The sequence below is a fragment of the Somniosus microcephalus genome, chromosome 11 (genome assembly GCF_052327205.1).
Source record: "Somniosus microcephalus isolate GS21.2 chromosome 11, FLI_Smic_1.0, whole genome shotgun sequence".
Taxonomy (NCBI): Eukaryota; Metazoa; Chordata; class Chondrichthyes; order Squaliformes; family Somniosidae; genus Somniosus; species Somniosus microcephalus.
In genome coordinates, this window is record NC_140997.1 from 177,974,380 (window position 1) to 177,999,447 (window position 25,068).

The window sequence follows — 25,068 nt, forward strand, 5'->3', positions numbered from 1 at the left end:
TCTCTCTCCCCCCTCTCTCTCTCCCCCCCCTCTCTCTCTCTCCCCCCCTCTCTCTCTCTCCCCCCCTCTCTCTCTCCCCCCCTCTCTCTCTCCCCCCCTCTCTCTCTTCCCCCCCCCTCTCTCCCCCCCCTCTCTCCCCCCTCTCTCTCTCCCCCCCCTCTCTCTCTCCCCCCCTCTCTCTCCCCCCCTCTCTCTCTCCCCCCCCTCTCTCTCTCCCCCCCCCTCTCTCTCTCCCCCCCCTCTCTCTCTCCCCCCCTCTCTCTCTCCCCCTCTCTCTCTCCCCTCTCTCTCTCTCTCTCTCTCTCTCTCTCTCTCTCTCTTTCTCTCTTTCCCCCCCCCCCCCCCCCCCGGCTCTCGCTCTCCCCCCTCCCCAGGCTCTCTCTCCCCTCCCCCCCAGGCTCTCTCTCCCTTTTCCCCGCCACCCCCCCCCCCAAAGCGCTCCCTCCCTCCCTTCCAACAACAACATGCCCTCAAAAAAGCCTCAGCACCGCCGGGCACTCCAGCTAGTATACTTATAAAACACCTTGGGATTTTCCTTTATTTTGCCCGCCAGTGTTTTTTTCATGCCCCCTCTTCGCTCTCCTAATTTATTTTTAAGTACCCCCTGCACTTTCTATACTCCTCTAGGGCTTCCACTGTTTTAATTCCTTTGTATCTGCCAAAAGCCTCCCTTTTTTTCCTAATCCATTTTTGTATATCCCTTGACATCCAGGATTCCCTGGGCTTGTTGGTCCCAACCTTGACTTTTATGGGAACATGTTGGCGTTGTACTCTATTTCCTTTCTGAAAGACTCCTACTGCTCTGATGTGGATTTTTCTACAAGTAGCTTATCCCAGTCCACTTTGGCCAGATCCTGCCTTATCATATTAGTCCTGCCCCTCCCTCAACCATGTCTCTGAGATAGCAACAATATCATACTCCCATGTGTTCATCAACACCTTCAATTCATCTGCCTTACTCGCAAGAATCCTTGCATTAAAATAAATGCCATCCAGCCTTGCCATACTCCCTTGTACTGTTACATATTTGCTCTGCCTTCCAGGCTGACTTGCTTTTTCCTCTATTTGGCTGTGCATCACCCCCTGCTATAGCTCCACTCCGTATCCCATCCCACTACCAAGTTTGTGTAAACCCCCCCCCCCCCCCCCCCAACTGTGCTAGCAAACCTCCCTGCAAGGATGTTGGTCCCGTTCCAGTTCAGGTGCAACCCATCTGACTTGTACAGGTCTCACCTTCCCCAGAAGCAGACCCAGTGATCCAGGAAACTAAAGCCCTCCCTCCTGCACCAACTCTTTAGCCACGCAGTCATCTGCTCTATCCTCCTATTTCTAACTCACTAGCACATGGCACCGGGAGTAATCCAGAGATTACAACCTTTGAGGTCCTGCTTTTTAATCTACCTAGCTCCCTAAATTCTTGTTGCAGGACCTCATCCCTCTTTCTACCTATGTCGTTGGTACCAATGTGAACCACGACCTCTGACTGTTCGCCCTCCCCCTTTAGAATGCCCTGCAGCCATTCAGTGACATCCTTGACCCTGGCACCAGGGAGACAACATACCATCCTGGAGTCACGTCTGCGACCACAGAAACATCTATCTGTTCCCCTTACGATAGAATCCCCTATCACTATTGCTCTCCCACTCTTTTTCCTCCCCTCCTGTGCAGTTGAGCCACTCGTAGTGCCACGGACTTGGCTCTTGCTGCATTCCCCTGAGAAACCATCTCCCCCAGCAGTATCCAAAACAGAAAATCTGTTGGAGAGGGAGATGGACCCAGGGGACTCCTGCACTATCTTCCTAGTTCTTTTACTCTGCCTGGCGGTCACCCATTCCCTGTCTGCCTGTGCACTGTTTACCTGCGGTGTGATCACCTCATTAAACGTGCTATACATGAAGATCTCAGCTTCGCAGATGCTCCACAGTGACTCCAGCCACTGCTCCAGCTCCGAAACGCGGATTTCGAGTAGCTGCAGCTGGAGACACTTCCTGCACATGTGTTCACCCTGGACACTGAAAGTGTCCCTGACTTCCCACATAGCACAGGAGGGGCACTCCACGCAGCCGAGCTGCCCTGCCATGTCCTAACCTTAACTTACTCCCTTTACTTCCTTTTAAATTAAAGAATATTAAATACACTAGGGACCTTACTTCACTTTAAACACTACTTACTCTAAACTAGAAACCTTACATTTACTTCAACAACTGGACTGTAGAAATACTCATCAGGTCCTACTTAACCAATCAGCTCCTTCCCTGGTTGTGACATCACTTTAGCGGTTTTGCAGTTGTTGTTTGACTGCTCCCGCTCTCGGACTCTTTCCCTACTCGCAGCACTGCTCTGCAGCGCTCCTTTATGTCCGCTCCGCCTTTTCTCAGGTCCTGCTGCCGCTCCCACATAGGTCCGCCTCCTCTGGTGTCGGGCCTCCTCTGCCGCTCCGCCTTCTCTCAGGTCCCGCTTCCGCTCCCACACAGGTCCGCCTCCTCCGGTGTCGGGCCTCCTCTGCCGCTCCGCCTTCTCTCCGGTCCCGCTGCTGCTCCCACACAGGTCTGCCTCCTCCGGAGGGACAGAGACAGCAATAAAGTACATGTGAGGAAAAGAAAAAATTTAAAAGAATAAGTGTTATAAGACTAGAAAGGGTGATGGTGAAAATCAAACAAAAAAAGAACACGAGAATAACTTTTTTAAAGTAACAGAAAAGTTATAAAAATTATCACTTTTAAATTTACATATATTGGATTTTTGTGATAATCAACGTGAGAAATGTCAGTGCTGAGGAATGGAATAGTTTTCCATTTCAGGCATCTAATGTTACCATCAAGCACTTCCAGCCAAAGTTCAGAGTGGGAGAAATGCTGTAGGGGGTGGCGTGTGCCCAGTCAGCTTCACCTCTGACTGTCTCTGAGCAGTTTGAATCGTTCCCACACCCCTGGGTTCTAGACACCGGACTTGGGTACAGGCGGCGATACAGAAAATCGAGTAGACAAGTGGTTTGGTGCAAGAAAACCAAAATTTTATTAAAAGCAGAATAAAACACAATCTTACTGAGAATTACTGATATGAATACAGGCATAAACAATTACACTTATGGGAATGGGGAACACACGGCACATCGAGGGAAACAAATACATTAAAAATCCCCTTATCCTTATCCCACCCCCTAATACCTAACTAGATTAAGCTACGAGGGGCCAGGAATTCATGCTCACCAATTCGAAACCTGTTGCTTTAACTGGTTTGGTTTTGAGGTTCACTTTGTCCTGTGGGGTACTTCGTCGCCACGTGGTCACAGGGCGCGGTGATGGAGTTGTTTATGCGAATCACCCTCCTTTTCCTCAGCTAACGTCGTCGTCGAGTCGCGATGGGTCTTCTTCTTCCTCGGGCGGTTTGGTCGCTGACGGGTTTTTGAAACGGTTGGGGCTCGGTTGGCGGTTTATACTGTCAAACTGATTTTACTACCCATGCTTCGAACGCCAGTTTATTTGTCATGGACGCTGCTATCCATGCTTCGAACGCCAACTTATTCGTCAATTGCGGTTTTACTGTCCACGCCTGCAACGCCAACTTATTCTTCAAATGCCTGCTTATTTCCGCTGCCCTTCTCTGCCCTTATCGGTTTACCGTATTCTTCATCTCGTCTCGTCTCATCTGCCCGTTTGTGGCATGTGTGTCCTGTGTGTTTTCGAATTCGGGTCTTGTTCTCCTCCCGCGTTTGGCCCTCGGTGTAGTAATGAGCGTCCTTGGTGTTGAGCGGCGTGGGGAGCGAGAAGAGAGCCCGCCACGAGGCCAGGGCACGAAAATGAGAGGCAGGAGGCCAAGGCCAAAAGATGAGGGCGGGAGCAAGAGAGCCAAGAGACCGATTACCACTGATGGGCCTACAATTATACCCGTTCTTCACCCCCTTATCTGCGCGCCAAATCAGGTCAGTCCTTTGTCTAACTTTTGGCGGGCTTGTTTAAAATGATTACAGCCATTTATTTTAATGACTTCTGGGGCAGTTTCTCCTGGTATAATGGCTTCGATATCCTGGCTGTTTGTCATTTATGAAACTTAATCGGGTTAGCTGTTACCGATTATTTATGTGAAGTCTAGATGGCTTTCAGGTTAGGGCCATCCTGGCTTGATCTGTTCCAAGGTGAAGAATGCATATTCTGTGTTTACTTATCTGTCTGGCTTTACAAAGTCTTTTCAGATTCCTGCATGTTAGGTTTTGTTTCAGAGCCTGCCTGTTTGCAGGGCCTTGCTTTTAAAATCCTGTCGGTTTTGGTCACGAGGTTACAGAAGCCATTTTGGGTACCCTTTTTAATAACTTGTCCATACAGGGTCCCTTTATCCATAACTTTTGGGGAGTGTGGGAATTTTGAGAACCCTACAATGCAGAATAAAGCTACAGCTACTCTGCCATTTTTGTGTCATTGCACATCAATTTCTTACTTGCAGCAATATAAACATGACATCCTGTAAAATCTAACCGAGATCCAGCTTTAAATGTTTTGAGAACATAGATTCTCCTGCCTGTGCTCTCAAGGTGTTTAAAATGTGACTCTCTGTGGAGCTCCGCACATGTTGCTGAGAATTCGATTCACAGCCAGGCTGGAACTGATTCTGCAGTTATCTGTCTCAGACCAGCAGCTATGGTATAAACACAGCTTGAAGTGCTCTCTACTCTGTCCCAAGAATGTGGCATAACTCCAACTTCAGCAGAGTTTCTTCTACAGGTCCACTGTGAAGCTTTCCACCTCATACCCTGGCCATCCTTATGGTGTTTCTGAAATATAAGAAGTTACTTTTGCCATTTTAAATATACAAATGAATTACCACCAAGTTTGAAAGTAATCTGTCAAACAGTGATGAACAGACTTTGTGCCTGCAGTAAATAATGCCTTTTGTATTCTCACTAGAATGCGCATTTATTCAATTTACGGATTTAAATGGGGACGATGAGGAGAATTTTACACAGCAAGTTGTTATGATCTGGAATGCACTGTCTGAAGGGGTGGTGGAAGCAGATTCACTAGTAACTTTCAAAAGGGAATTGGATATACACTTGAAAAGGAAAAAAAATTGCTGGGCTATGGGGAAAGAGCAGGAGAGTGGGACTAATTGGATAGCTCTTTCAAAGAGCTAGCAAGGCATGATGGGCTGAATGGCTTCCTTCTGTGCTGTATGATTCCACGATTTGTAATAAAACTTCTGATTTTATAATAAATCTAGGGTGACTGATATTTTAAGATTTTTCCCTTAAATTATAAGCCTTAAGTACAGTTTATATGTATCTCAGTGCACTGCTCTGTGGAATAGTAGATTGATGGATTTGTGGCATGATTTCCCACCTGGGAAGTTTCCAGTTTTGATTGTGCTATCAGGAGGCAATATGGAGAGAAGAAGAGCAGGTTATCCCTGGCTGGTTTCTTGCAACTCCAGTAGTTGACTGTGGAGCAGGGTTAACAGAGGAGTAGGAATGGAAAAAAATAAATTTCACAGTAAAACTTTTCATCACAGAAGTATCATTCCCAACATTAGCAAGAATAAGTAGTAGTTTGAAATTCAGTGCTAGTCTATAATAATTGAAAATGTAGACAAGTGATGCGAAAGGCAAAATAATGTCTTTAATTTGTGTAATTCTCATATTCCTTGATGATTCATTTCTTGTTTACAAACTAGTTTTGTATTTTTACAAAATGATCTTAATTATAATGCTAGATGATTGTCTTCATTATAATGTTACAATAACAATTTAACAATAATGAGAAACTAAACCACATTGATTTATGGCATAGCGCAATTCAACATATTCAGTTAATTTGAAAGATGCAATGGTTATACGTGACACTGGGAAACCCTTTGACATTTTAAACTGGAGCAAATTGAACAGTGATGAAATTATTAAATAGTTGGAATCCTTAGGCAGTACTGATTCAATATTTTTGTATCATTTAGAATCTATTATTTGCACAGGTTTGCAGAACTACAAACATATTCTCAGCTGAACCTTCAACTGATAGAAGATGGAAATTGTGACCTCATTATTGAAAAGCCAACCTACTTCATGAAGCTAGATGCAGGTAAAGCCAAAAAGCCAAATAATTTTCCTACTAAATGGGTCACTTCACTGACTCGCATAATAGGGCAGAAATTCCTCCCCAAACGCATGAGTACGGAAGGGGTACTCACGCGTCTGGCCGGAGGAAATGCCGGTTTTCAGCATGCACAGCACATGCGCTGAAAACCGGCATTTCCTCTCCTCTAACCCAAGAGGTGAAGAGGCTAGCGCGTGCGCTGTAGGGGGCAGCGCGTGCGTCTTGGATTTCCTCTGTTTTGGGGGATTTGCGCATGTCTAAAGGCCTCCGGTCTTTACGCTTGTAAAAAGCACACGTAAGTATTTATTTTTACAGGTAAGTGGTGTTTTAGTGCAATTTAGAATTTTTTTTCCACAGGTTTATTATTTTAAAGAATCTACAATAAGGTAAGTTTAGTTTTAGACACTTTTTATTAATTTATTTTTTTCAAAAAAAAATTATTTAAATTTTTTTTAACTTATTTATACTTAATTTAATGATTGGGATGTTTTTTAAAATTTTATTTAAAGTTTAAGTAGTGTTTTGGGGTTCAGTACTTCTCATGAGTTTGACAGTTCTTACTCAAACTTATGAATGAAGTTTCCCCTCCCCTGATTGGCTGAACAGTGCTCACCTGAACCCAGCCGGCACATCGCACTAACTACGCCGCTGGGTCAGGTTAGCACAGTGCGCCGACATCAGAACCTGGCCACTGAAAGGAAATCCACTGCGGGCCAGGTTTCAGATGTCGGCGCGCAGGGTGAGCGCACATCGGGGGCTTGCATGCGCGGCAAGCCTCCAACACCAAGTTCTGGGCCAATGTTGTGCCTTTGCATCTAAAGTAAGCGACTATTTTATTCATATTGCCTATTGATCAAATGACCTGATTTTTTTAACCTCATTTTATGTTTTTGTTTTAAAATGAATCAATTAAATGTAAATGTGAAAACATCCTGAAGTATCTAGTTAGAAGATTACTGTAAATATTCTGGGATCTTGGGGCTATGTTGTCTCCTTGCCAGGTGCAAGGGGAAAATGCGTAACAACAGTCTCTCACTTTTATATATATATATATCAGAGGGAACAATAAATGTCAATTCCTGAGTGTAAACCTGCAATACCCAGTGACCATTTTCACCTGTACACAAGGAAGTGGATGTTAATCTTCCTTCTTAAAATTCTGCAGTGTTCAGTTCCATTCACAGCTACTCCGATAATGGAGTAGCTCATGCCAATCTACAGCAGGACATGGACAACATCCAGCTGATTAGAATTAAAAGATACATCTTTTATTGGCATGAGAGAAAGATTTATCTGTGGATTTCTTTTGATAGGGCCTCAGACAAATTGTTTGCAAATTTAGCAGCGCCCATTTGACTCGAGTTTGTAGAGTGCACCATGAATGCAATGGTAATCAAAATCGACCACCAAAGCAAATCTGTAATAACAACAGAAAATGCTGGAAAAACTCAGCAGGTCAGGCAAATTTCTCTCCACGGATGTTGCCTGACCTGCTGAGTTTTTCCAGCATTTTCTGTTGTTATATCGGATTTCCAACATCTGCAGTATTTTGCTAAAGCAAATCTGTATACTGTGTTAGACAATATTTAGTGTAATTAATCAAACACTACCCTTCTAGAAAACCCTCTAAATATTAGCTATATTTGCTAGTTTCTGTGTTAGTATAAAACAAAGTATATACATAGTTCTATTAAAAAGAAAGACTTGCATTTATATGGTGCTTTTCATGACTTCTGGATGTCCCAAAGCACTTTACAGCCAATGAAGTACTTTTGAAGTGTAGTCACTGTTGTAATGTAGGAAACATGGTAGCCAATTTGCCCACAGCAAGCTCCCACAAACAGCAGTGTGATAATGACCAGATAATCTGTTTTTTAGTGATGTTGATTGAGGGATAAATATTGGCCAGGACACCAGGGATAACTCCCCTGCTCTTCTTCAAAATAGTGCCATGGGATCTTTTACGTCCATCTGAGAGAGCAGATGGGGCCTTGGTTTTACATTGCAGCTGAAAGATGGCACCACCGACAATGCAGCACTCCCTCAGTACTGCACTGGAGGGTCAGCGTAGATTTTTGTGCTCAATCTCTGGAGTGAGACTTGAACCCGGTTATTGACCTTAAAAGACTTTATTATAGTGCTTTTTACTTCTCTTTCAATGTACACTATCTATCCATATTTCCTTATTCATAATCATTCACAGACCTATGAGTTCCTAATCACAGCCTTGCTGCTCAGTTCAGTGTTTACAAAACTCCCAAAACTTACGGCCCAGAACTTCGGGTCTCCACGGGTGAGTACGCACGGGGTACTCACCCGTAAGCCCAATGGAAGTGCCGGTTCCCCTGCATGCACTGCGCATGCGCGGGAAACCAGAACTTCCGTTCCTCTGAAAGAAGGGGTTCAGAGTTCGAACGCGGCGCAGGAGAGGCTGCGCGTGCACATGGAACTTACGTTTTTTTTTGCAGGTTTTCCCGGGAGGGTAAGTCTCCAGAATTTACACATTTAAAAAGCAGGTGTAAGGCCTGCTTTTTACAAGGTAAGTGGTGAATTAATTAAAATTAAAACATTTTTTCCACAGGTTTATTATTTTTAAATACTTTAAAGAAAGGTAAGTTTATTTTTAGCCCCGTTAGAAAATAAAATTATTTTTTTCAAAAATGTTAATTATTGTTTAAAATAGTTATTTCATGTAATTTACAGTTTATTTAAAAATTGTGATGTTTTTAAAAAATTTATTTGAAGATTTAGTGATGTTTTGGGGCTCGTAGTATTTCTAAGTTTGACAGCACTTCCTGTCAAACTTATGAATGAAGCATTCCCTGCTCCGATTGGCTCCCCATGGCCCACGTGATCCTAGGGGACGCATCGAACTAACTGCGCCCCTGGGATACGCAAGCACTGCGTGCCAGCAGTTGGAGGAGGCCCAGGATCGGAATCCCACGCGGGCCCACAGCACAACAGCCGGCGCGCTAGGTAAGCGCAGGTCGTGGGCTTGCACCCGTGGGAAGCCCCCGACCTGAATTTCTGGGCCTACATTTTTATAGCCTTTGTTTTAAACATATTAAAAATAATATTGAATTAGGGCTTTGTTAAATACTGAATATGTTTCTAAAAAGCGATAGGATGTTGATGATTGCAGTACGTACTCTACCAAGAAGCCAGTAGTTTGGCGATATCACTGAGTGACACCCAACTGAACATTTACCAGTTGCATTGAGCAAAGCAAATTTTGCCTCGTTCATTAATAAAATCCTATTCTTTACTTTCAGGTGTCAATATGTACCACCATTTCTGCGACTTTGTTAACCTCTATATTTCCCAACACATCAACAACTCTTTTGATACTGATGTGAACATTGTAATGTGGGACACTGTGAGTACTTTATTAATTTGCTACTGGTTGTAGATCATTAATAACAGGACTTTTGTTTGTCATCATCGATTTGCTCTGGGTAAATCAGGTAATCTAATGGGGAAATCAATAAGGATGACTACCCCTTTAAGAGAGTTCTTATTTCTGCACAATACATGTAACACCCTAGTATGTTCTGTGTTTCTTTATTTGTCTACAGTTGTTGGCCTCTCTGCATTTTGCACCGTTCACGTATTTGTTTTAGATGGAAACACATTTGTTTGGATTCTGACCCATTTTGTGACCATCATTGCCCGTCTTACACTTTATTTTCAAATTGGTTACAATGGCCGGAATTTTCCCGTCAAAACGGGTGGGTTTGGGGCATGGGGGCAGTTAAATTGTTAAAAATGTGAATTCCACCTCCAACCTACCCACTTCTGGTTTTCCCCGAGGCAGGGCGGAGGTGGCGGGCAGCCAACCCACTGCCAGGAGGTGAAAAGCCAATTTAAATGTTGTAGTGAGGCTGGAAGCCTCTATTTTCTCCTCCATTTTGTTTTAAATGCCTGGGGACGGGTTTCACACAATTCATGAAATCCGGCAGTTAAACAGAAGCGGGTACTGCTGCATCAAGGTGGTAAGTGGCATTATACCTACCTTCTGTATCCAGGGGCCCTGCCATACCCACCCCTCCCGCAATTGGAGGCCCTACCATGAGGGCTCCGCTTACATTCCCAGGCCTACACCCCCCCCCCCCCCCCCACCGCCCCCGCGATCTCCGGCGCCCCCGCCCCAACGATCTCCGCCCCCCCCCCGCCCCCGCGATCTCTGGCACCCCCCGCCCCCGCGATCTCTGGCCCCCCCCACCCCCTGCTGCCGCGATCTCCGGACACCCCCCCCCCCCCGCCGCGATCTCCCCCCTGCAATCTCCGTTCCCCCCCCCCCGCGATCTCCAGTCCCCCCCACGATCTTCCGAGGCGCCCCCCCCCGCGATCTCCATCCCACTCCGCGATCGCCACTTGCCTGCCAATCCTGCAACCTCTCCCGATCGCCGACCCCCCCTCCTGCCGATCCCGACACCCCTCCCGCCCATCCCCAACCACCCCCCCCCCCCCCCCCCCAATCCGCCGCAATTCATCCCCTGGACTGACAACTCGCAACTGAGGCCTTCCTGCCCACAGCCAGCCAACCTCTCAAGCTGGCTGGCTGCGGTTCGGAATCCGAGGCCTCCCATTCAAATCCGGCAGGGCCTGTGGGAAATCCGGCCTCTCGGGTTTCCCGCCTGCCTCGGACCCCCTCCTCCCCCCCCCCCCCCCCACCCCCACCTCCCCGAACAAAATTCAGCCATTATTTCAACAGACGTGAAAGTTTGAAACTTGAGAACTCTTAGGAAGTGATGAGCTTGGGGGATTGGTTTGAATATTGTATACAAACGCGCCAAGAATTTCCAGTATATTGACTTTGATGTCTGATTTAGGAAGTCTGTCAATTGTATTAACTTCAAACTTCACCTTTGTACCATTCTTTGCAGTGGACAGAAACGTCCAACACCTCCCCCATTCCTGATCCTGGCATTTAACTTTGATTTGTTCCTGTCTGTGTTAGTAGAGTTGCTGAACAAACTGGACACTACATTCTGACCTGCAGAATGTTACAACTTGGATAGTATGTGTAGTGTATGTACCTTTTTAAGGGGTGAACTACTTTTTCCAGCTCCTGTATACTGTAGTACCGGCAGTGACCACACCTGTATATAAACCCTGAGTAGTGATCTTTTCAGTTAGTTCTAGAGTAACCCTCATTCAGTAAACACCTGTTGATCGTTCCCTGCAGTCTCTTGTCTAATTATTGAAGGACACAACAACAAGATACACGGATCTAACATTGGCGACGAGCAGATTCAAACCTACCTGCAACTCTGCATCACCTCCCAGGGATTCGCTCCTGGAGAACAGTGGAAGAAGGCCGAGTCCAGAAGCATGGGCGTCGACCACGGGAAACCCCCCAGTCATCCAGCGGAGATTTGAGCATCGCAGGGGAGGCTGTCGAGAGCCAGGCTTGGCTTTCCAGTCACGGTGGTCCAGCGAAACGGGCTGGCAACAGGTACTGCGCAGACCCTTCCCGGACAGCGGCGGCTAGAGCCGACCGACGGCACAGAAAAAGGCCGAGCAGCGTCGACGGGGGAGAGAGAGAGAGGGTAGAGCGCACAGGGCGCAGCCGGTGTTCAGGACCGAGCGGCGTCAACGGGGGAGAGAGGCGAGAGAGAGCAGAGCGCAGCCGGTGTTCAAGGGCCGAGCAGCGTCAGTGGGGAAGAAAGGAAAGCGCGGGAGACGCCATTTTAAGCCGCAGCAGGGAAGAAAGGAAAGCGCGGGAGAAGCCATTTTAAGCCAGTCTAACCACACCCAAAAATGCCGAAGAGTGGCAGTATCACAGCATTTGACAATGAAGTCGAAGATTGGACGACATATGTCGAACGCATAGAAGTATACTGCAAGGCGAATGAAGTGCCAGATGACAAGAAAGCGCTGGTATTGTTGAATTCAATGGGTGCAAAAACGTATGGCTTACTACGAAACCTAGTAACCCCAGAGAAGCCAGTAGAAAAGGATTTTGAAAACATAGTGTCAATCCTACAGGACCACTTAAACCCCACACCACTGCTGATAGCAGAAAGATTTAAGTTTCACAAAAGGAACCAGCATAAAGATGAAAGTAATGCTGAGTATTTAACGGAACTGCGCAAGCTATCGAAACACTGCCAGTTTGGAACGGGACTAGCAGATACTTTAAGGGACAAGTTTGTGTGTGGGCTTCAAAGTGAAGGAACCCAGAAACGGCTTCTATCAGAAAAGGATCTTACGCTGGACAAGGCTTTCAGCATTGCAGTATCACACGAAGCAGCAGCACGGGGCGCGGCAGAGATACAACGGAGACCGCAAGAATATGGCACAAATGAAATGTCATACGGAACAGTGAAGTGCTATCGCTGCGGCAGAACAACACACGACCATAATGATTGCTGGTTCAAGGACAAAGTGTGCAGACAGTGTGGAAAAGTAGGACACATAGCAAGAGTCTGCAGGTCGGGAAAGAAAACCAGCAGCAAGAAATCTCCACAGAAGTACAAGAAGGTACATAAGGTGACGGAGAGTAGTTCAGACGAGCAGAAAAGTGATACAGACTCCGGAAGCAAGGAGCTGGGTTGTCTGAAACTACATAATGTGATCAAAACGGAGGATCACCAGACTATCTGGGTTACACTCAAGATAGCAGGAGTCCAAGTGAAAATGGAATTGGACACAGGATCAGCCCTAACAGTCATAAACCGAAGGGACTACAAGCGGCTATTCTCACATATACCCTTGAGAGATACAAAGATTGTCTTGAAGACGTACACGGGGCAAAAAGTCTACCCCAAAGGGAAAATAAGGGTGAACGTTATATATAACGGCAAGGAAACACCAAAAATGGACCTATATGTATTGCCAGATGGAGGACCACCACTACTAGGATGTGAATGGATCCGCAAGATACAGCTAGATTGGCATTCCATACAAGCACTGACTGTAGATGCCAAAAAGGATGACGACGTCACACCTGGATGACTGTCAAAAATGCTAACTGACGCACAAGAAGTGTTCCAGCAGGGACTCGGAACACTAAAAGGATAACAGCGACGATCAAAATAGAGGAAAATGCAAGCCCAAAGTTTTTTATGCGATCCGCCCAGCCGTCGAAGCAGAGCTGGAAGGTTTGGAACATTCGGGAGTACTGTCCAAAGTGGACTGGAGCGAGTGGGCTACACCCATCGTTCCTGTAATGAAGAGGTCGTTGAGTAATACGCTTGGGGAACCAAAGAAGGTTCGCATCTGTGGGGACTTTAAGGTGACAGTGAACCCAGTCCTTCACACTACAATATCCGCTTCCGTGGATTGAAGATATTTTCGCCTCGCTATCTGGAGGGAAACGCTTCACTAAGATTGATCTGGCCCAGGCGTACCTGCAAATGGAGGTAGAAGAAGCCTCGAAACAGTACCTCACGATCAACACGCATAAAGGTCTCTACCAATACAACCGGCTGGTGTTCGGGGTAGCATCAGCTCCGGCTATTTGGCAAAGGGCAATGGAACAAGTCCTGCAAGGGATTCCAGGGACCCAGTGTTATTTGGACGACATCCTGGTCACGGGCGAAAATGACAGTGATCACCTCGCCAACCTGGAGCAGGTGCTCACTAGATTGAAGGAATATGGGCTCCGAGCTAATCGCCACAAATGCGAGTTCTTCCAGAAGCAGATCTCTTATTGTGGCCACGTTATTGATAAAGAGGGGTTACATAAGTCCCCAGAGAAGATTGAGGCAGTAGTCAAGGCTCCAGCACCGGAAAACGTGTCACAACTGGGTCGTTCCTCGGGCTGGTGAACTACTACCATAAGTTCTTGCCGGATTTGTCTACCGTACTACACCCACTGAACACCCTACTGCAAACGGGGGTACCATGGAAGTGGAGTGACGAATGTAAACGAGCTTTCCAGAAGAGCAAAGCATTGATCACATCAAAAGAGGTGTTGGCTCATTTCAACCCAGCACTACCAATTCGGTTGGCGTGTGATGCATCACCCTATGGCATTGGAGCGGTGCTGTCGCACAAATTCCTGGACGGCTCGGAGAGGCCAGTAGCCTTTGCGTCTCGGTCACTAACCTCAGCCGAGCGTAACTATGCCCAGATTGACAGGGAGGCCCTCAGCCTAGTGTGGGGAGTGAAAAAGTTCAATCACTATCTGCACGGGCAGAAGTTCACCTTGCTGACTGACCACCAACCACTTGTCTCCATCTTTAATCCAAAGAAGGGCGTTCCGGTGATGACTGCGCAACGGCTACAAAGATGGTCCCTTTTTCTAGGGGCGCACCAATATGAAATCGAGTATAAGGGCACGAAACAGCATGGAAACGCTGATGGGCTATCACGCCTGCCACTGCCTACTGCGGAGGAAGCACCAGCAGTGGATCCTGTCGAAATATTTCATTCGACTATAATTGAATGCTTGCCAGTAACTAACGCTGGTATAGAGAAGGAGACCCGAAATGACCTGACACTGTCTCGGGTATATGATTTGACGGTGAAGGGATGGCCAGCACATGGCGACTCACTGTTGCCAGCATTCTCATCCAGAAGAGAACAGCTGTCAGTATGCCAGGGGACCTTGATGTGTGGATCCCGAGTGGCAATTCCACCCAAGTTAAGGGAGAGAGTGCTCAATGAGCTTCACGAAGGTCATCTGGGAGGGGTGAAAATGAAAAGCCTTGCTAGGGCTTGTGTGGTGGCCGGAGATCGATCAGCAAATCGAGGACCTGACAAAGAGCTGCTCAGGATGCCAGAAGGTCCAAAATGCACCACCACATGCCCCTCTACACCCATGGGAGTGGCCCTCATCTCCATGGCAACGGGTGCATATTGATTTTGCTGGTCCGTTCATGGACTCAATGTTTTTAATAGCCGTGGATGCGCACTCGAAATGGCCTGAGGTGATCAAACTGTCCTCCACCACCACGGAGAAAACTATTGCAGTCCTACGGACCATTTTTGCCAGGAACGGCTTGCCAGAGCAGATTTGCTCTGATAACGGACCACAGTTTGTGTCCGAAGAGTTTTGAAGATTTATGAAAAGGAATGGGGTAAGGCATTACACATCTGCCCCGTATCATCGAGCCACAAATGGATTGGCTGAGAGGTTCGTACAAACCTTTAAAAAAGCAGTAAAGGCCATGTGCGATGACGACATTCCACTGCAGCATAAGGTGGACAATTTCCTGTTAGCCTACAGAAATGCGACACATGCAGTCACCAACCAGGCCCCGGCCATGATGTTTTTTAACCGAAGGTTGAGATCTCGTCTGGATTTGCTCAGACCAAATGTACGAAGAGATGTTGAGAGTAAGCAATTCCAGCACATCAATGAGAAGCCGACAAGGAGCTTCAACATAGGGCAACCAGTCTTGGCCTGCGACTACCGAACAGAGAAATGGCAACCAGGAACGATATGCACACGGCAGGGGCCACTAATGTACACAGTGGATGTTGGGGAGAACATTGTGAGACGCCATGCTGACCAGATCCTAGAGTCACAGGAACAAGTCAACCCCATGTCTCGGCCATACGTACCTGGTGAGGAACCCGACGTACAGGTAGCATCTACCCCAGAAACAGTAGCATTGGAAGCGGATGAACCAACCGACGACAGGGGGCCAGAATTGCCTCCGCACCAAGAGCAAGACACTCGGGAAAGGTGCTATCCAGAAAGGATCAGGAAGCCTCCCCAAAGACTGAATTTATAAATAGACTATTTTCAGCTAATGTTGCATGTTAAAAGTGTTAATTGTAATTAGTTTGATATTTAATTGTTAAATGAGTGTTATGGACTGTTAATCTAAAAGGGGAGGAATTGTAGTGTATGTACCTTTTTAAGGGGAGAACTACTTTTTACAGCTCCTGTATACTGTGGTACCGGCAGTGACCACACCTGTATATAAACCCTGACTAGTGATCTGTACAGTTAGTTCTAGAGTAACCCTCATTCAGTAACCACCTGTTGATCGTTCCCTGCAGTCTTTTGTCTAATTATTGAAGGACACAACAACAAGATACACAGATCTAACAGTATGTATCCCTGTCTGACTGTCATAAACTAGAGAGAATAGCACAGTGACACATCTGCCATGATTGTGTGGTATATTGGGCAGTCAGAGGTGATTGGCACTGGGTTGCAAAAAGTGCAAGTTTAATGGTATTTTGGGCTGCAGGGACTGGGAGTCGGGACTTTGGGCTGGAGAAGAGATGGAGAGCAGATGCCACAGATCAAAGCTGAAGAAGTTAATATGCACTATTAATTATTCTTGGCTTAATTTGTGCTGGACTCAAACTTAAAAGTCTTCAAATATCAGAAGCGAAGCACTTCAGTTCAGTGTACCATGTGAACTACATATTCAAAATCGGCTTTCATAATTTCAAAACATCAAGACTGATCTACTATCAGCAGGAAATGCTATTTTAATAAATTTGCATAACTTTGCAAATAGTTTGCTAAGTAGTGAGATTTTGGAGGTCTATGGAATAATAAGTCAATTGAAGGCATGACGCCTTTGGGTGTGATTTAAAAAGTGAGTTCTGGGACTGAGTGGAAAGTGTAACAAAACAGTGAGTAAAATAATAAGTTAAGCCTTGCATTAACTTAAGTAGCCTTTCATGAGTACTCTGCCTAGAATCATAGGTCAGAGGTCGAAATCGTCTGTTAGATTTGTGGGAATTGGTTTGTGTTTGCTAGGTATGGTAGAGAACCTATGTGATGCAATACTACCAGAAAAAAAGCTGTTATGAACATAGAATAACATTTTTCTGTTCAGTGAAATATAAAATGTGCCCCATGTGTTATCATACCTGGGTATGAATCTAGCTCAGTCTAAACAGATGAAAATCTCTGCTGACTGCAAGTAATCCTATGCAAAATGAACTTTGGCATTCTCTTGATTTTGGTGGAATCTAACCCCTTACCTCAACCCAACTGCCACCCAAACCCTCATCCACACATCTATTACCTCCAGCCTTGACTTCTCCAAAGCTCTCTTTGCTGACTTTCCATGCTCCACTCTACATATGTTCCAGCATGTCCAAAACTCTGCTGTTTGCATCCTTTCATGCAATACGTCTTGCTTCCCTCTCACTCCTGACTTCCAATGGTTTCCCATTCCCCAACCCATTAAATTCAAAATCCTCACCTTCATTTGCAAATCCCTTCAGCCTTGCCTCATCCTACCTCTGCAGGTTTCTCCAGCTCTGTGCCAACATATGCATTCTGCTCTCTGACATTGGTCTTCTTTTGCATCCCTTCCTCCCTCCACCCAGAATTGGTGTCAGAGCTTTAGCCATCTAGGCCTTATACTCTAGAAGACTCTCCATATATCCTTCCAATTGGCTATCTCTTTCCAACCTTCAAAGGAGAAAAACTGAAAAAAAAATTAATTTAATTTTTATTTTTAAGAGAATCTGTAACATTAATTTTCTTCTGAGGGAATGAGACACCACACTTGTAAAATAATTTTTTCAGGGCCAGAGGTGTTATTCAGCAGCAGTTATCACTTATTTTGCCGTTAAAAACTCATTTACTCCTGAATGCAACAGCCCTAACTGTTTCATCCATATTTAGTGCGAGATGAGTGGCTAATTACCCGAAGTTCACGCCATTACAGTGATTTCAGTGCCAAGTCTATCAGCAAGCACTGCAACAGCGCACCCTGTGGAGGAGGAGGGTATTTCTGACAGCAACTTCTAGATTTCCACGTTTAACTGTGCATGTGCAGACGCCAGACGTTGCTGTCAGATTTACCCTGCAATAACAGTAAGCGCTTTTGGCCTTGCCGTTATTATTACAGCAAAATCTGTGCCAATGAGATAATGACCAAATAATCTCTTTTTTAGTGATGTTGGTTAAGGGGCCAGGACACCAGGGATCTTTTCGGTCCACCTGAGAGGGGAGACGAGACGGGGCCTCGCTGTAACGTTACATCTGAAAGCTGGCACCTCTGACAGTGGAGCACTCACTCAGTACTGCAGAGGATGGGCAGATGTTCTGTTCCCTGTAAAGTATGCGAATATACTTAATACAATAAGGAAGAGACAGCTTGGAAGGGTTTAACTTAGGTCTTTACTTCATACCCACAGGCGGGAACTGAGGGGAGATCAGTACCCGCAGTACTATTTATACCCCTATGGCCAGGAGTGGTACTACGGTATCACTACGCCCTACAAAGTAGTGCTGCCCTGGCCATAGGGTTAAAGTAGCATACATATTACATACACAACATTCCTCCCCTTTTAATTAAAACGTACCCGTGCAATTAAGTCAACAGATGCACCATAACTAGGGCTAATAACATTTGGTAACACAACATACATAACATATTTACATCAGAGTTGTCTACCTATATATATATATAAAAAGAAACATGTTATAGATTCAGTCTCTGAGGAGGCCTCCTGTCTCGACTAGGATAACGTCTTTCTCTAGTCGGTCTCGGTGTAGGCGGCGGTACTTCCGTCACCACTTCATCGCTGGAGTCGTCGGTGTCTGATGGCACATCCTGTGCCGTGGAGCTCACTGGAGTGCTGAACTCCTCGCCATCCTGAGACTTCTGTAGCGACGAGCTGGGCCATGATTCCGCTGGAACAATGTGCTGAGACGTTTGAGGTAGTGAATCAGTTGGGTTTCTGGACTCCACAAGTTGATCAGCATGTCGTCTGATTATGCCGTCCCCAGTATCCACTGTGTACATCAAAGGTCCATGGCGGGCCTTTATCGTACCAGACCGCCACTTTTCATTTCTATAATCACGGGCCAACACTTGCTGCCCCACCTCGAAGCTCCGTGTCTGTCTGTCAGGAGCCCTACGAAATACTCGGTTTTCCACATCTCTCCGGATGTTTGGTCTGAGCAATTCGAGGCGAGACCTTAACCTTCTATTAAAGAACATGACGGTGGGGGCCTGGTTGGTCACCGTATGTGCAGCATTACGGTACGCGAATAGGAAATTGTCCACCTTGTGTTGTAGTGGCAACCTTTCCTCCCCCATCGCCTTGATGGCCTTTTTAAAAGTCTGTACAAATCGCTCTGCCAGCCCATTTGTAGCCGGATGATATGGTGCGGACGTATAATGTCGCACTCCATTCCTTTTTAGGAATGCTTGAAATTCTTCTGCCACAAATTGTGGCCCATTGTCCGAACAGACTTGCTCGGGCACCCCATTTCGGGCAAAAATGGTCCTTAAGGCTGCGACCGTCTTTTCGGCTGTCGTTGATGACATCTTTATGACCTCCGGCCATTTTGAGTGGGCGTCCACTACAATAAGGAACATCGCATCCATGAAGGGCCCAGCGAAGTCCACGTGGATCCTTTGCCACGGCGTTGAGGGCCACTCCCACGGATGTAGTGGGGCTTGGGGTGGTACGTTCTGTACCATCTGGCACCCTTGGCATGCTTTTGCTACTTCCTCGATGTCCCTGTCAATGCCGGGCCACCAGACGTAGGCTCTGGCGAGGCTTTTCATTTTGACACCCCCCAGATGACCTTCGTGTAAGTCACGCAACACTTTATGTTGTAATTTTTGAGGGACCACCACCCTGGCTCCGCACATCAATGTGCCCCGGCATACGGACAACTGGTCCTTCCTTGCCGAAAACGCCGGCAATGATGCGTCACCCTGCGCCGGCCAGCCTTTCACGGTCAATTCGTAAACCCTTGCCAGTGTCGGGTCATTCTGTGTTTCCCGCTCGATACATTGGCTGGTGATGGGCAAGTGTTCCATAACCGCCGTATGATATATTTCCACGGGGTCCTGTACTATCTCTTCGATCTCTGCAGGCAATGGTAGCCGCGACAGGCCATCCGCATTGCCATGCTGTTTGGTACCCTTATATTCGATAAGGTACTGGTGTGCTCCTAAGAACAGTGACCATCTCTGTAGCCTTTGGGCCGTCATCAGGGGCACCCCTTTTGTTGGATTAAATATGGACACCAACGGTTGATGATCCGTCAGTAGTGTGAAACGTTGTCCATGTAGATAGTGGTGGAATTTTTTTACACCCCACACCAGACTGAGGGCCTCCCTGTCGATTTGCGCATAGTTTCTTTCGGCTGTAGTTAACGACCTTGAGGCAAATGCTATTGGCCTCTCCGTCCCATTGGGAAATTTGTGTGACAACACTGCCCCTATACCATACGGGGAGGCGTCACATGCCAACCTCATTGGCATTTTTGGGTCAAAGTGTGCGAGCACTTCCTTTGATGTAATGAGTTGTTTACCCTTTTTAAAAGCAGCCTCACACGCTTCGTCCCAATTCCAGGAGACTCCCTTTTGCAGCAATGAATTTAGTGGATGTAAAATGGACGATAAGTTCGGGAGGAACTTATGGTAATAGTTTATAAGGCCTAAGAATGATCGTAACTGAGATACATTCTCAGGGGGCGGGGCCTTCACTACTGCCTCGATCTTTTCTGGGGACTTATGCAGGCCTTCCTTATCTATAATGTGACCACAGTATGAGATACGTTCCTGGAAAAACTCACATTTCTGCTTGTTTGCCCTGAGTCCGTATTGTTGCAACCGCAGAAGTACTCGCTCCAGGTTAGCGAGGTGGTCGTTATCCGTTTGTCCTGTCACCAGGATGTCATCCAGGTAGCACTGCGTTCCTGGAATGCCCTGTAGGACCTGTTCCATGGTCCTCTGCCATATGGCTGGGGCGGACGCCACACCAAATACCAGGCGATTGTACTGGTACAATCCCTTGTGGGTGTTAATCGTTAGGAGCTTTTTCGAGTCCTGCTCCACCTCCATCTGTAAATAAGCTTGACAAAGGTCAATCTTCGTAAAGTGTCTACCCCCAGCTAACGATGCGAATATGTCCTCTATCCGCGGCAGCGGATACTGTACCGTGTGCAGGACTGGGTTAATAGTTATTTTAAAATCCCCGCAAATGCGAACCTTCTTTGGTTCCCCCGGCGTGTTATTTGCAGATTTCTTTATAACTGGGACGATGGGCGTGGCCCACTCGCTCCACTCAATCTTTGTAAGGACACCTGCACTCTCTAAGGCATCCAGTTCTGCTTCCACAGCTGGCCGGATGGCGTAAGGCACCGGTCTGGCCTTACAAAACTTGGGGTTTGCGTCTTGAGCAATAGTTATTTTTGCTCTAATGTCCTTTAAGGTCCCCAGCCCTTGTTGGAACACCTCTGGCGTTTTTGCCAATAGTTTCGACAGCCTGCTTGTAATGGTTGTATCATCCTTGGTGGTCTCTACTTTTATCTCGTGTATCGACTTCCAGTCGAAATGGATTTTTCTTATCCATTCCCTACCCAAAAGTGGTGGTCCGCCGTTTGGTAGGACGTATAAATAAAGTCCTGGCACTTTTCTGCCATTGTATTTAACTGTTACTTGCATTTTTCCCTTCGGGTAAACTTTTTGTCCCGTATATGTTTTTAATTTGATTTCGGTATCCTTTAAGGGAATGCGTTTGAACAGCCTGTTATAATCTTGTTCATTAATTACTGATAGGGCTGAACCCGTGTCCAGCTCCATATTAACTTCGACGCCTGCTACCTTCATTTTAACCCACATTGTGCTGTGGTCCTCCGTTTTGTCTACACCATATAACTTGAGACATCCCAGACCTTTAGGCTCTGCTTTTGTGCCTTCCTGTGACTCGTCTGAGCTACTGTCAGATATCTTATGTATTTTTGTCCTTGCCTTGGTACTGCTCGGATTGCCCCCACTATTGGGTTTCGTACCCGACCGACAAACTTTCGCTATATGCCCCTTTTTCCCACACTGCCGGCATATTTTATCACGAAACCAACAATTACTTTGGTCGTGGGTGGTTTTGCCACAACGGTAGCATTTACCTTTGTGAAATGTCACCTCATGGGTGTCATAGCCGGTTGTATTTTGTCGTATTTGGGCAGCACCCTGTGCTGCTGCTTCATGTGCCAATGCTATTTCTATCGCCTGATCTAGGCTGAGCTGTTTCTTGGCCAGCAACCGTTTTCGTGTACTCTCATTTAACATGCCACAGACAAATCTGTCTCTGATCGCTTCCGCCAAAAAGGCTCCAAACTGGCAATGTTTGGACAACCGTCTGAGCTCAGCCAAATAGGCTGCCTGCGACTCATCATTCCTTTGGTCGCGTCTGTAAAAGCGGTACCTTTCCGCTATAAATGGTGGCTTAGGGTTTAAATGTTCCTTTAACGTATCAACAATTTGGGCATACGTTTTGTCTGCTGGCTTTTCTGGAGTAAGAAGATTCCTCAGCAGACCGTATGTTTTTGCCCCCATAGAATTTAATAAGGTTGCTGCCTTTTCGTCATCTTTCACCTTGTTTACTATGCAATAAAGCTCATGCCTTTCTACATATGCGTCCCAATCTTCTATGTCGGCAACAAATTCTGACAACCGAGCTTCTTTAGCCATTTTTAAAACTACTGAAGAGGTTTTCCCGCCTTTTTCCACTAGATGGCGCTGTTATTTTTTTTCCCAAGAGAAAAACTTTCCCCCTTTTGTCCACTAGATGGCGCTGTTCATTTTAAACTGCTGGAGAAAAACTTTCCCCCTTTTGTCCACTAGATGGCGCTGTTCATTTTAAACTGCTGAAGAGAAAAACTTTTCCGCTTTGTCCACTAGATGGTGCTTTTCCCGCCTTTTCTCCCTCTGCTGTCAACGACGTCTCTCCAGGTTCGTTATTTTTTTTTTCTTGCAGCTCCCGTTATTGCCACCGCCGCTATTACAACGACCTTCCCCTCTCGTGGCCCGCTAGTCCTCGTGGCTCCGTTTGTTCCCCAGATCGCCTGCCTGTTCTGGCCCTTGCAGCTCGCGTTCCCCGGGAAGGATTGCAGTTTACCTGACCCTGAGTGGACTTTTGCCCCGTGGCTGGAACGCCCGTTCAACCTCTTCTCTCAGCTGCCGCAGCCTTCGCTGGAACCTCTCTCTCTCTCGCTCCGTTGCTGCCGCTCCTCCTGAACTGGGTGGCCTCCTTCGGTCGACGCTGGACTCTGCAGGCTGGTAAGAAGCTTCTCTCCCCGTACTGCTACCGATCCTTTGTTGCACCTTGTACTGGTGAGTTCGAACGTTCCTAGTCGCCAGTGTAAAGTATGCGAATATACTTAATACAATAAGGAAGAGACAGCTTGGAAGGGTTTAACTTAGGTCTTTACTTCATACCCACAGGCGGGAACTGAGGGGAGATCAGTACCCGCAGTACTATTTATACCTCTATGGCCAGGAGTGGTACTACGGTATCACTACGCCCTACAAAGTAGTGCTGCCCTGGCCATAGGGTTAAAGTAGCATACATATTACATACACAACATTCCCCAGAAGTGACGTTTGAGACTTTGAACACAGAATACCATTTGTTTTAGTGAAACATCGGTTACAGCATTCCAAAACGCTAGAAAAATGCACAAAATTCTTCATTCATCAGTGAGAATACAAAATTATGTCTTTACTACATCATCAATTAAAGGTAGTCTATCTCATACAGTACATGTGGTACTTGGAAAAGTAGCCATTAGTCATAATAAAATATTTCTGTATTTTACAAAACATGCTGCATAATAATATACCATGCTGAATTCTACTCTTATATGGGATGTTTATCTTTTCTCTGACATCTGTTTCCTGGTGATTTTACTATCCTGTACTTCAAAATAAATTGACCAGTGCTTTCACTTCTTTCATGTCATCAGTAGCCTGAATGTTTCATTAAAATGATAATTTTAAAGCTTGTCTGATTCTTCAGTCTGTGTTCTTTGTAAATTGTTTTGGATAAACCATATATTTGAAAAAACATTCCACATGTATTACTGTTGTTAATTTTATTATATCCACTACTGCTATCTCAGTTCAGTGTCTCTCTCTGGGTACAGTTCTTACTCTTTCGAAAGCAGCATTTCAGATTATTTCAAAATCACTTATTTACAATCAAACTTTTTGAGCAATGAAACAGCACCACTTACAAGATGATTGCTGATTCTGAATTACAAGTGTCTCTAAATAGCAGAAGTCTCTTTTTTTCCTGCCACAGAGTGATGGGATTCTGCTTCTGATATTAGTTGCAACCTGCTACATATGAACACTATTGGACTGTACGGGTTATGCTGTATCATTTTTTATTTTGTGAAAATTTTCCAGTATGCTCCTTCGATGCAGGTTGCTTATCTTTGTCTTCAACATCTGTATTCTGTACTTGAAAATAAATTGAGTAATGATTTCATTTCTTTGATGTAGCCTGTGGCCTGATCACATCATTAAAATATGTTAGAGCCAGGTTATCTCTTTGTAAATTGATTTGGAAAATTGTGTATTTCAAAGGCCTCTTCACTTTCATTACTGTTGCTGACTTTTATCTGTCCTCTTCTATTGGCTTCTACATGGGTTATTCTCGACAGAATTTATTCTCTGTTTTGGAAGCGACATTTTATCTGATTTTGAAATAACTAAATTACAAATAAATGTTTTGACAACTGCACCTGAATCACTACTGAAATAATTGCAGATAGTGCATATATCTCATCAATGTCTATTGCCAGTACAGATATTTGGATTTATACTCATTTCTGATGTACAGGGATAAAATGTTTATATTTTTATCTGTTGATATTTTTAATCTCGGTACTGATCCAGCTAGTTTCCCTTGCTTTGTCTTGCAGAGTTCCTATGGATACGGTGATTTATTTAGCGATACCTGGAAAGCATTTGCCGATCACAATATTATGCATTTAAAAACATTCGACTTTAAAAGGGTATTGAACATTTTTGATATTTTAATATTTTATAATTTGTACATTTTTGAAAGTGTTCTGTTTACGCACCATCTTTTTGTCCTTTTCTATGTGGTAATTTAGGTATGCTTCAAGGAAGTAGTCTTTTCATTACTCCCACGTATGCGCTATGGATTGTTTTACAATACCCCTTTGGTAAGTGTGTTTCATGCATCAGAAATCTATTTACTTGTGTAATAAAAACAATTTTGATTTAATGAAATGAGTACACAAACTTTACTACTGAGTTTTTTAACCTCTCTGTTGAATGCT

General features: G+C 45.6%; 1 protein-coding gene across 1 annotated transcript in view; it reads left to right on the forward strand.

The window, feature by feature from the left end:
• eogt (EGF domain-specific O-linked N-acetylglucosamine (GlcNAc) transferase) overlaps positions 1 to 25,068 on the forward strand; it is a 74,693-nt gene that overhangs the window by 27,972 nt on the left and 21,653 nt on the right. Inside the window, 4 exon segments of the mRNA XM_086001472.1 lie at positions 5,959 to 6,065; positions 9,353 to 9,456; positions 24,685 to 24,777; positions 24,880 to 24,951. Coding sequence (XP_085857598.1) covers positions 5,959 to 6,065; positions 9,353 to 9,456; positions 24,685 to 24,777; positions 24,880 to 24,951 — 376 coding nt within the window.